Source organism: Candoia aspera, chromosome 6, assembly GCF_035149785.1.
Source record: "Candoia aspera isolate rCanAsp1 chromosome 6, rCanAsp1.hap2, whole genome shotgun sequence".
NCBI classification, from domain to species: Eukaryota; Metazoa; Chordata; class Lepidosauria; order Squamata; family Boidae; genus Candoia; species Candoia aspera.
In genome coordinates, this window is record NC_086158.1 from 43573602 (window position 1) to 43585645 (window position 12044).

The window sequence follows — 12044 nt, forward strand, 5'->3', positions numbered from 1 at the left end:
TCTTCATAGCATTAACTCACTGTGAGAAATGCATTTTTTACTCAAGCCAAGAAAAATACAGTAAGTGGTGGTTTGGATTGCCCTTTCCATCTTTACTTTGAGCCGTATTAACCAGATTGTACTGACTGTGTGATGGGTGGATGCAGAAGTCAGGTATTAGTTTCATCGGTAAAAGGGGCCCATTAAATCTATCAAATTTTGCACAGTTTAGAACAAGATGGGGAAACCACACAGCTGTGGCTTCTGGAAATCTTTCCAATCCTCTGTCAAGAGTGGCCATAGGAGTTACCTGTATTTTCTTCTATGTTATAAAGTAATATGTTGCATCTGTATGTTTGTTCCTGCTCTTTTTTGTGTTTCATCTGTTCGTGTCTGTATGCATGCACTGGAAAGCATGGGGCAACTCTGCTCCCTGTTGTATGACCAGGAGGGAAGAATGACGGGAAGCTTAGAATGGAGGAGTCACAACAGTTTGAGCCTGTCCCAGGGGGATTCATTGGAGGAATGTTTCAGCCCCCAACGCCCTTTTTTGGGCAGGCCCTGGCCTGACCCACCCCATTGTTAACTCAATCTTTCTTTTGCCAGTTTCTCCCTCCACGCCAAATTTGATTCTGTTCAGTTTTCAGGAAATTATTGTGTTCAGAGTTCAAACACCCCTTCATAGTTTCTTTCCAACGTTCCACTGGGTTGGAAAGAATAATAATTTTGCTGGATGGCACATATCCAGCGCAATGGCAACAGGAGGGAAATATCTTTCTAACTTCCATCATCACACACTGTTCCAAAAATAATCTATAGTAGTTATCTTGGCACCTAAATAATCTGGCCTATTGCTGAATCCCTTTGAGGTCTTTTGTAAAACAAAAGGATGCTGAAATGAACAACCAACTGGAAAGACTGACTGGAGGGGAAACATTGGAGCAAGAGCTTTGGTCAACCTGCCGTTCTCCACATGTCAGCAAAATCAGAGGCAATGATGGATCTAGAGCCCAATCTACTTGGTGAATTGCTGAGGACAGCGCCACGGCTTCCTCTAGATTAGAGAGAAAAGGTTTTACAGGAAATTGTAGAACACACATTTGGAGACAGGGAGATATGAATACTACCAGGAGCCCAGTAAAACTAAAATCACAGGACTTTTTAATATGATTTTATCCCACCTGTCTACTCCATTTGAGCTCTCAAGGCAGCTATCAATCCATAAAATGAGAATATGAAAGAAAAAGTTCAGAAGCATAAATTTAAACCTGTACAAAAATCAGTTGCTAATCAAAGTTCTAGCAAAGGACATGTATGTTTGCTGGAGTTACGTTGGCAGAGAGAGTAGGAACCAGCACAATTATTGAAGGAAGAGAGTCATGGTTTCTCGACGCCAGAGTAAATATTTCCAGTCTTATGCCACGGTATCAGATACAGCATACATTCTGTCACAAATACTAGAACACTTATTATTTGGATAATCTATAATTAGCACAGAAACTAGAATGTCCTAAGATATTCAGAGATGGTCTGACGATCTTCACCAGCAAGTTAAACTCCTCCAGCACGTTCAAGATGACAAGAATAATGTACCACAGTTGTCTCCTATTGATATCCATTGAGATGTATTTACTTTTCTTTCCTCTTGCTTTATGAAAATTCACACTGTAAGTCAAATATAAAAGATGAGGAACAAGCAAAACAGAAGCAGAGGAAATGGAAGAAAGTAGACTGTCAGGTTTACTTAATGACAGCTTCATTTGGGGGCAATGCACTAAGCATAAGCTGATCCCTTCAAATTTCTGCAGTCTCTGAAAATTGAAAGGAAGGACTAAGATGGAATCCCATCTCCTTGCTGCAAGCAGTACAGTTGCATCGAGAGAGTGAATGGGGAGGTGTGTATGGTGGCCTATTTCATTCCGCTTGATTTCTATGAGGAAGTTCTCTGCTCTGTTTCCTTTCTCTCTCAGCACCATGAAACAGGAAGCTGAGTAGCAAGCAGCTGCTGAGCTCGGTGAATAGACAGCTTTGGGATCTCTGCTTAACTGCTGGCTGCGTAGTTCATGTTACTTCAATATAAGTTTATTTTTTATTTTGGGGTTGTTCTTTTTTAAATTCAAGGCATGGATCGGTGCTGGTACCATGGAAGCATCACTCGTTCAAAAGCTGAGGACTTACTTTCTAAAGTAGGCAAGGATGGAAGTTTTCTCGTTCGGGCCAGTGAGTCTATCTCTTCAGCTTACGCCCTCTGTTTGCTGTAAGTATGGCCCTTGGTTTCCCTGCAGCTCACCTGCTCTTCTACTGCTTTAATTCACAGAGAACTGCAAGGGGCATCTTGTCTCTGTATCAGGTTTCTCAACCTTAGCAACTTTAAGATGTGTGAACTTCAACTCCCAGAATTCCTTAGCAGGTATGCTGGCTGGGGAATTCTGGGACTTGAAGTCCCACACATCTTAAAGTTGCTAAGAAACCTGCTCTGTATGATGGGTGATGACACTTGTGCTCAGTTAAGAGTATGGAAGGAGCATTAAAAGCACTTGGCCAATTAACTGTCATTGTAGTGTAAGTCATCTGAAAAAAATATTTAAAGGAAGGCAGTGGCCAAAGAGTAAGTTTTAGAACAATTATGGAGTTAGCCATAAGATCTCATCTTCTTGTTCTTTTGGTTTTAACAAACTGAAGTCAGAATAAGCACTAGATTTAGCACCCACCAATTTTCTTAGGAACTGAGAATGTGATTGATGCAGTTACAAACATATACAAAAAGTTGATAAAGCTTTTTTATTTATTTTAGACCAATGAGATCTTGCTTTTGTGGGGGGGGGGTATGCTAGTGGAGTGCATACCTGGGAATATATGGAAAATATATTTTTTTTAATTTCAAGACCATTTGTTTAATTATTTAGGAAGTCAGTTAATGTGAATGATGTAACTCAATAGTGGAAGGATAGGCAAATTATATCCCTCCAGATTTGCTGGGTGCAGAAGTTCAGCAAAATCCAAGGGCCACGAGTACCTCTTTCTTGTAGTAGTGTAACTTCTGTCCTGCATGTGAAGAGCTAGGAATTCTCAAAAGCCAGTTCTAATTTTAAATAGTCCCCTACACACAGACCCTCACACACAATTTAATGAGCAGAATTATGCAGAAAACATTTCCCAGAACTGTTTCCTTTTCAGCTCTACTCTACAGCAGAAATTAGATGAAAGATGTTGTTGACCCTCAGTAATGTGGCCCTTAGAAATAATTTTCTCAGCATGCAAGTGATTAATTCCAAATAAAACTTCCAAATTATGGCTTCCAGGAATAAGTGAGAGAAACTCATATTTATATTTCTACTGGAGTTGGTTATGGTCCTACCATGATGGTTGGTTCAAACGTTATACTAAATGACAACCAAAGGTTTAAACATTGTGTTTTATCAAAACTAAAGCACCCACCTACACAAATACATACATTATAGCTTATAATGACAACATTCGTCTTTGAATTTCACCTGATGAATAAGGAAAGATTTGTAAGGAGGGTTTGAGAAATCAAAAGAACAATGAGTCTTGGTATTCTGAATTTTTCTCTCTAGTTTACTGTGGGGCTGCTGGAGAATACACTCTGACTACTAAAGAAATACTAGTATCTTCTGCCAAGTTTTTCTGTCTTTGTTTTGATGTACATTATATCTCTACTTGATGTTGTCAAGTAACTCCTCTAAAGAGGCTTGTCTGGTGCCTAGATTACCACCTTTCTAGTGCTGGGCCACAGTGTTATTTATTCTAACATTTTGATTTTATCGTAAAGTTTATAATTGTAAAAGATGTTATCAGATGGTTAATTTATACTTGGCATACCAGGCTGAATTCCTGATAGAGCAAAGAGTAGATATAATGCTTAGGTAAACAAACAGCTTTTAAATAATTAAGGGTGTCTATAGGGTATGGTCAGTGCATATAAAAAATAGGCAGAGCTTCAATTCCATCGTCATGACTACCATCTTGACTTTTTTGACCACACCCTGTAGATAATGCTTCATTAAATAATATTCTGAAATCCTTCTTCAATCTTTGGAAATACCTCCAGGTAATACCTCTCAGTAGTTTGAAGGAAACACAACAGTTTGAAGTCATTTTTAGAATAAGGAATTTCTGAGCTGGTGTTGAGCTGTATTGACAGCATTCTGAGTGGACAGTGAGGGGGCAAAATCTACTTAAGACAATTCAATGGTTTGGTTCCTTGGTCTAGACAAGTGTTCATCTGCTCACAGTGTTTCACTTATTGCCATAAGGTATCTTTCACACAAAGGAAATGAAACACTGAAACCCTCCCTGATTGGATAGTGGGAAGCCCTTAATAGTATCTTAAACAGAACTGCACTTTCTTCAATGTTCCTTTTTTAAAAAACGAAAGCTGGATACCCTATGCGAGTTTTGCAGCAGAATTATAGCCATCCACTGAAACAGTTTTTTTCCCCAAATGATTTTTAAAATAACCTGAATGAATATAAATCTAGATTCTAGAATATAAGTATATGCTTTGGTAAATTACCTGATACCATTCTTCTTTGATTTATATTCTGCTTTTCTATCCTGGTGAATACTCTTAATTGTCTCACTAAATTAAAAAAAAAGTTTAAGCCTCATTTAAGATAAACAATAAAATAAGCACTAAAATCATTTAATAGTTAAAACTTGGGGAAAGAGATGCATCTCCACAGATTTTCGAGGTGCTTAGGGGTGGGGGCAGATGCATCTCCTGAACTGTAGCAGTGCCAGAAATAGCAAGACATCTTTAAAAGGGCTTCTTCTGCAAATCTTAACACCTGGACATGTTTGTAACAGAAGAGCCAGTCCCTTCAATAGTTAGGCCTATACTATTCATGGCCTAAATCTTCTTTTACTGTACATATGAGTATTTAAATACCGATACAGAGGCCCAGCATCTGTCCTTTATGTTTAAACACCTCAGTCTGCAATTATGTTACTGGGACCTTGAAATTTTAATTCTTCCAGTTTTTTTAGAATCTTGAAACTAAAAGTTACAGATTATATATGTGTGTATCATCTGAAGCTGGCCTTTTCCAGTTGAAACCATTTAAAGTCAAAATAATGTTTTAAATTCAGTTTTAAAAACTGCAGGAAATGCCTCCTCCTTTACTAGAGGCTGAAAGGAGCATTTTTATCTACATTTCAGTGCCATCTTTAAGGGTATTCATGGATCCCACATGTTGTCTTATCTGAACATCACTATACTTAATATTCATTTCTCAGAGAGTTCCACAAATGAAAAATGACAAAAGCTGAACATTCCATTATCACCATATATAAAAGAAGTATTTGCTCAGTGTCTTCTTTACTTAACGGCAAGTATTTAAAAGGTGTCCTCTTTACAGAATGATTAAACTTTACCATCAGTTAAGTGATTTATCTTGATTTATAACAAGGAAATATTTTATGTGTGTTAAGATTTTATTTAGTTTCTTTGCTGTATTTGATGGAGTATATAGTAATGTATTGTTGTGGAATTTACAATACTAAGTTTTTTATCATGAAGAAACAGCTCTGTTACTGAAAAATATACAGAGTAGGTTCCTCTGAGCATTAACTGGTCAAATATTAAAATCCAAGTCTCTAAATGTTTACTTACAGTAATGAAATCACTAGAATATGGTTGTGTTTAGGGGTAATTTTGTACTTTATTCTAATTGCGTATGTTACTTCCTCTGAAAAACCATTTACTCCATGTTTTTGTTGTAGCAATTTTTATCATTAATGCTAGTGGCTTAAAACAATTGGAACAGTTGGTCGAGCCATGCAGCATTTCATAGCCTGTGAAGATATGACTCAAAAAGCTGAAAAGCAAAGTCTGTGTATGTGATTTTGAAACATGTATGTCAAAATGGCTCTTAGCCCTACACTCAAGAGACATTGTGCAAGCATTTTCTCTCTTCTTGCTTAAGAGGGCTTTTTAGGCAGGGAGAGGGTGCAGCAGTTTTGTGAATGAGATATGGTTGTGGTTTGATACAGTTCTCATTTGGGATACCACTGGATTAAATAAAAGAAGTCCAGCTCGAACCAATGGCAAAATTGATAGTCCTGTACCCTGAAAAGTCTCCACTCAGACAAACATGAAGGTCATTCAGCTATGATTTAAAGAGTTCCAACTTCAAGGAAAGTAACCAATTAATTGTCTCTCAGGAAACTGGATGCCTCTGGAACTTCCAACATTCTCATTGCTATGAAGTTAAGCTTAGATCTATTATTTCCACTGATAGCAGATTTAAAAAGAGATTTGTTTTTCTTCTGATCATTGTTATTCTTCCCCTAGAACTATTTGATGTAATTTAATAATTTTAAGCTTGAAAATATTTTTATGATTTTTTTAAAAAATAGAATATTATTATTAGTGGTAATAATAGTATTTTCATTATGTTATATTACCATTACACACTATAGCTTTTATGTACTTACTTAAGGCTATTGAAATTTAAATTTTCCCAAACATCGTAATGAGCATTCATTTTGTCAAAAAATTTAAAACTTAAGATCCTGCCAATCCCAATGAAATAATGATTTCCTACTTTGTTTTCTAAGCATGTATATTGATCAGAGACTTCCTCAATCAGGGCAATTGACCAAATTGTATAATACCACTTTCAAGATTAACCAGGTATTTCCACTGGTGGGCAATGATTGACTTTGCTGCTAAAAGAAGGTAAACAGCAAACTTCTTGCTTCATAATTTTTTATTCCTTCCAATGACTATATGTAACAAGCCTAAATTTGGTGAGAATTCAGTCCTTTGTTTGGTTATCGCTATCCAAAATCTTAAGAGTTTATTGCATTCCTATAAAAGATGGAAAAAAGTCTTTTTTTTATTATAACCTCTCTAGCCCTTCATAGAATAATTATAAATTATCTGTCAGATTTTTATAGAGGTTAAATACCACCAATGTAAGATCTTAAGGTATAACTCCTGTGATGAAGCAGAAAAGACTTCCCAGACTTCTGTTCTTTTCTAAAAAAGAAACAAAACAAACCCTTGACAGACTATGATATGATCTGCACATATTTATTGTAGTTTTGCCTCATTTCAATGAAGCAGCTCTCCTATCCACCCTCTCTTTCTGGAGGTGATACAGAAGCAAACTGTTGATCTGAACAGCTCACCATCCTTAGCAGAAGTTCTCCATTGCCTCCAAAGACATTGCAGATTTTTTTTAAAATGGCTTTAAAAAAGTATAGTGGGGCTTGAACAAAATGATGTTTCTTAGAGTGATATGTTGAACATCTTTTTTAAACTGAATTTGAATTTAACAACTCTGATGAAAAGCAAATGCATAATTTTTCCCCCTTTGTTGTTTCAGAAGAGGCTTTCAGATTGCCTTGTGTGATTAGTTTCCCTTATTCACAGAAGGAGGGAAATTTATGAAGGAGACTCCATTATCTCTTATTTCTAAGGCTCTGTCATTTCCCAATTTCTGTTTTTCTTTTCCCCTTTTGAGCAATCTGTTTTGAAATTGCAACTTTTTCTAAAATTGTAACTTGAAACATTTTTCCTGAAGCATGGCCAATCAGTAGACTTGTGCTGGCATTTTTTTGAATTTATGGATGTGCTGGAAATACATTCAAATTTAATGGGATTTGTATAGACCAATTCTGCTCTCTGCTAATTCCATTCTTCTGAAACAGGAAGTTTCCTTTTTTTCCCCAGACATTAAACATCTTAACTATGCTGATACAAGGCACAAGGTCCTATAAGGTTCTTAGCCACACTATGAATATTGCTATCAGCCAAAGTGAGACACAGCAGATGCCTTGGGTTTTACCGGAATATGGATACAACACAAACACAAATCTTTCTCTACAGTAAGGAGCAATGTTATTCACTCACAACTGAAAATCATTATTTAAGATAAAGAACAGTTAACTCAGATTTATAATTAAAAATAAAGAGGAATGGAATATAAAATTTGATTGTTAATGAATCCAATAGAAAAGTAGCATCATTCATGTATTAGGAAATTTAAAAAGTTTCTGAACTATATTGTCAGGGATGCATTCTGTATCATGTTTATTGTTAATCAGAAAAACACCTAAATCAATCCATGAGTTGTTTATATCTCTAATAGTGATAGGTGGAAATCATTGGCAGTTGGCATAATAGGTCCCAAAGAAACAGACCAATGGCAGCTTTTTGGGAGCAATCCCATAGCATTATTACCTTTGAAGGCATACATTCACATGTAATCAAAAACCACGGTAACCACTTGTGGAAAGGCAGTCAATGACTCTTCAGTGACTTAAACTATAAATTCAGATTGCAAGTCTAGCAGATTGGAACCCACTGGAGAAACCCAAAGGAGAAAACCTTTGGCATTTATTCAGTACACAGAGTTTGTTTCAGCAGCTGAAGCATCAGCGCACACTCCAGCTGGCGACAGTTCCTAATTGGAGGGAAGTGTGAAGCCAATCCAGCCAGAGGAAGCCAAGCCTTTTGTACCAAGAGCCCTGCTCCATTCGAGAGTTCTAAAGGATTCTAATGCATGTGCAATGATTATGCACATCATACAGCCACAGATACACAGATGAATTATTCTGTGAATCAGGCTGTGTATGTAGAACCAGTAGCAGCCACTTTTTCTTCCTTTGTAACCGAGGGAAAAATGGAATTGTCAGTTCATTTTCAGGTGCAACCCTTTCGTTGTAATATTTTTCCAAGTACGCTTTGACTGATAAATTTGAGAACTGCTCTTAAAAGGATCGTAGATTTCAAAAATGAAAAAGCAGTATGCATATGTTCAGGGATCCTTTAATTGTCTATTACTTTGCATGTTCTTTCTGATCCTAAACACGTTTTTTTGATTTTGAATTTTTTAAAACAAGTTTGAGATTATCACATGAATATATTAAACCTTTGGGAATCTGTTCTTTTAAAAATAATCCTTTTGGAGACAAAATATTAACATGAAATCTTCAGATTTATTTTTACAAGTAGACGAGAAAAAAAGGAAATAAATATCAAGACTGAAACTTTGTCAGATTTAAATATGATCATATATGAAATACTGTAGCTGACATTATATCATGGAAACAAAGAAGCTTGACAAGACTGTTTAACAAAAAGAGGTGGTTTTAAAGGACAAAAACCGTGCAGTAGACTGCTGTAGACTTGGCAAGACAGACCTAAAAGTATAGTGTGGATGCACACCTTATAAGAAACTCAAAGGACTGTTGAGAATATTGGAAGGTTTCCCAGGATTATTTTTTTTCTTTCTGAATTGTTTTAATGGTTCATCCTTGTGTATTCCAGGTATCGGAACTGTGTATATACCTACAGGATTCTACCAAATAAAGAAAATAAACTAGTGATCCAGGTAAGCCCAAGCTGAATGCTAAATATGGAAGTCTCTTTTCCTGAGTCTGTTACCTTATATGAAACCAGCAGAGAAACTTGTTTCTTGTTTCAGCAAGATAAAGGCATGTATGCAATACAGTCACCAGTTCCATTCCACTTACAAACACCAGTCCTCATAGTGCAAGTCTGCTTAGAGCAGCACAAGGATCAATTTCTGCCTTCTTCCAAGCTAGTCAGACTCTGCCTCCTTTTCTGATCTCATTTGGCTGACTGAAAGTCTCTTGAGGTCCTGTTTCGAATATAGTCGGCATAAAAAAGGTGCAGTAGCTTAGCTATTGTTTCAGTTAACTTTCAGCCAAGGTCTAAGTGAGGGTGATGCACAATGCACCAGTTTGGGGGGGGTCTCCTTTCTTTTATATTCTTTTATATTCAGCCCAGAACAGGGCATCTTTTCCCAGATAAACGGGGATTAACACCAGAATTAACACCAGACAAACAATAAAGCAGTAAATAATACTCTAATCAAGGAGCTACCAACTCAGACAAATAATCAAGTAGTAAACAACAGCCTAATCAAGGAACTACCAAGGAGAAAACAACACCCCCACCAACACGGAGAGGACAAGCTACTGTATATAAACAGAGAGGAAACCTTACTCCCTTCTAGCACTGAAGATGTTTCCTAGTTGGGTAACGAAACATCTGCAAGCAAACAACCAAGCTCAGAGAGCATCAAGGACTCCACAGTTCAACCCTGAGCTACATATATTCTCTTCTATTGGCATCTTTTTCTAGCTAGTGCTGAGATAGGAATTGTGGCATCCAACTCAATCTCAGAGTTTGGGGTAGGGTGCTCCACATATTTTTAAAAGGGTAAATAAGTTTCAAAAATGAAAAAGCAGTATGCATATGTTCAGAGATCCTTTAATAAGTTGCTCATTACTCTGAAGAACAGTTGATACCCCACCTAGCCCTCACCTACTTTTGAAGAGGAGGCCCTTGGCAACATAGTGGTCTGCACAATCCACTATTGTCGCCAGAACCATCAAAGCTGTGCCACACTGTTGTGATGGATGTGCCACCTCTTTCATACCAGCATGCAGTTCACGATGCACATACAAAAGGGGCAGAGCTTCCATTATATTGGTGCAATGCTACTTTCATCTCCTTGTCCCCATCCCACAGATGCTGCTATTTGGCAATTATTTGGTCAACTATTTTATTAATTAAAATGATCTTCCAGAGTTTCCATTGTCAGAGTAAGTGGAGTAGGTTCCTGAAACATTTATCACAGCTGATTAGTGGTCCTCAGATGTCATTTGCAACTGTCATTGAGCTGCATCAATCTGCAGCATCATTTTATCCTAATATTATTACATCTTGGTTACTTGTATGGCCCACAGCACACTTCCCATCTTGTTCTTGCTAAACTACTTATCCCTTTTTTTTTGTTTTTTTCCAAACTATATTTCTGTAAAAAAAAGTTTTAAAAGTTACATGTGTTAGTTAGATATATCTCAATCTAGTGATATTAAAACAACTCCCACCAGTAAGTGTTATAAAGCTGCAAAATTTGTTTTGAAATATTTTCTTCATGTTTCTTTTTGCTCTCAAGCAAGAAGGCATATGCAGCAAGAAATATATTAGGGGTTTTTTCCCCTACCTGAACCTTTTTCAGTTTGCACCTAAATAGGTGAGCAACTCCGAATAACCACACAATAATTTAACCTCTGCAAAGCTGCAGAGGTGCTAGGTACCAGACTGTAAGCAGTAGAAACTCTCATTCCTTATGCTGCTGCAGCACTTTACTATGGCTTGTGGCAGATACCTATGTTCTAAATGCAAATAATTGCACACAAGTGACTTTTCATAACAAAGCTACTTCTTCCACAGTTATAACATGATACATTGAGATGTGATGCTGTATTAGATTATAAATATAGCAGTTACTGCATGGTATTCATTATTAAGTGCCCACCAAGCAGAAGCGCATTTGGAAAAAATATCAAAAATACCAAAACACTGTTTTGGTAATACTCAAAATTCTTATGGAAGTGCACCTTTGATGTCAGTAGTTCTAAATATACTTAATTTCATTACAGCTGATCTGCTGAGTATGCTTGATTACTACAGAGGTATTTGATCTATGCACTAAATTCTGCTTTATTCAGGAAACTAATCTTAAATCCTTTATTTGAGGCCAAAATGTTAGGTTTCTAAAAATCTTGTTATCTTGCTTTGGTGCTTTGAGCAGGACTAATCTATTAACTGAGGATAGTGGAAGCCATTGATTACATTTGGATTGTGATTCCCAGATGGAATTCCTTCTCTTCTGGAAAGACTTCTAGATGACCCAGTTTTCTTGCTGAATTATTCTTCAGGGGATAGAGAAGAAGCATTTTTTTAAGGCTGGGTGAAGAACCTGTACCTGAACTTCAACTCCCAGCTTCCCCAGTAACTATAGCCAATGATAGGAGTTCTAGATCCACAACTTATGGACAGTAAGAAGTTCCCAGTCTTTCCTAAGGATCATGTGAACCCTAGAACATTTGTTTTAGTTATCAGTGTGTTAAATCCATATCTCTATTGCAGTATTTCTCAAGTTTTTGACCCTGGAGGAACCCTTCAAATATTTTTCAGGCCTCAGGGAACCCCTGCACATTCAAGCTCAAATATAGGCCAGAAGTTACAAAATTACTACATTTGTTTCATGGGCAGG

At 36.8% G+C, this 12044-nt stretch overlaps 1 protein-coding gene across 1 annotated transcript in view; it reads left to right on the forward strand.

Moving 5' to 3' along the window:
- The first annotated feature begins 2006 nt into the window (after positions 1–2006).
- Positions 2007–12044, forward strand: part of INPP5D (inositol polyphosphate-5-phosphatase D) — an 88172-nt gene continuing 78134 nt past the window's right edge. The window contains exons 1-2 of the mRNA XM_063306894.1: positions 2007–2236; positions 9281–9344. Coding sequence (XP_063162964.1) covers positions 2103–2236; positions 9281–9344 — 198 coding nt within the window. The 5' untranslated portion in view covers positions 2007–2102. The remainder of the gene's footprint in view (positions 2237–9280; positions 9345–12044) is intronic.